The 767-nt window shown below is 63.5% G+C and overlaps 1 protein-coding gene across 2 annotated transcripts in view; it reads right to left on the bottom strand.

Moving 5' to 3' along the window:
* The window catches only part of PRSS8 (serine protease 8), a 4,858-nt gene extending 4,317 nt beyond the window's left edge, over positions 1 to 541 (bottom strand). For both annotated transcript variants that reach the window (XM_055082130.1, XM_055082131.1), the window contains exon 1: positions 88 to 541. In XM_055082130.1, coding sequence (XP_054938105.1) covers positions 88 to 172 — 85 coding nt within the window. In that variant the 5' untranslated portion in view covers positions 173 to 541. The remainder of the gene's footprint in view (positions 1 to 87) is intronic.
* Positions 542 to 767: the final 226 nt, after the last annotated feature.

Below are 767 nucleotides of genomic sequence, written 5' to 3'. Positions count from 1 at the left end.
GGTTCTACTCTCGGCCCCGGTGCACTACCCGCCGCCCCCCTCCCCCCCTCCCCCCGTGCTCCACACTCCCCACCCCCACACGCTCACCCATCTCATTCCGGAATAATCCAAGCAAAAGCAGAGTGGCCAGAGCCTCCAGCCACCTAGGCCCCAGGCCTGCCCTCTGGGCCATGACCCAGGACCAGGGGCCCTGGGAAGACACCAGGCACCAAAAGGAAGGGACCTCAGGCTGGGGTTCAAAGGCAAGATCCAGGTGTCAGAACCAGAGGGAAGCGGGAGCAGGTGTCCAAGGCAGCTTCGAAGGCAGGCAGCGGGCACAGAGGAAACGCCAGGGTCTCCGCAACCGGCAGTGAGGACGAGTCTCCAGCACGGCCTGGGTACACAGTATATCTTCCTTCCGGAGTGGCGGCTCTTGGGAAAGGGCACCTACCTGCCGGCCCCTCCCCTGGCCCCGCCCTCCCTGCTCAGCTCAGCCGGCCTCTCTTGTTGCCAAAGTCCTGAGTCCTCTCAGACCCCTAGGCTGTGTGTGTTTGTGTGTGTGTGTGTGTATGTGTGTGTGTGGGGGGGGTTAGGTTGAGTGTGTGTGTGTGTGTATGTGTGTGTGTGTGTGGCGGGGGGGTTGGGGTGAGCACCCCTAGGCTGTGTGTGTGTGTGCGTGCGTGCGTGTGTGTGGCGGGGGGGTTGGTCGTGCAGCCCCAGGCAGGGCTGGAAACCCGGATGGCTGGATTCCTCACCCAGTGGCTCTCTGTCCCAGGTCTTTCAGGTCT

Source organism: Physeter macrocephalus, unplaced genomic scaffold (assembly GCF_002837175.3).
Source record: "Physeter macrocephalus isolate SW-GA unplaced genomic scaffold, ASM283717v5 random_23, whole genome shotgun sequence".
NCBI classification, from domain to species: Eukaryota; Metazoa; Chordata; class Mammalia; order Artiodactyla; family Physeteridae; genus Physeter; species Physeter macrocephalus.
This window is presented reverse-complemented; position numbering and strand designations above follow the sequence as displayed.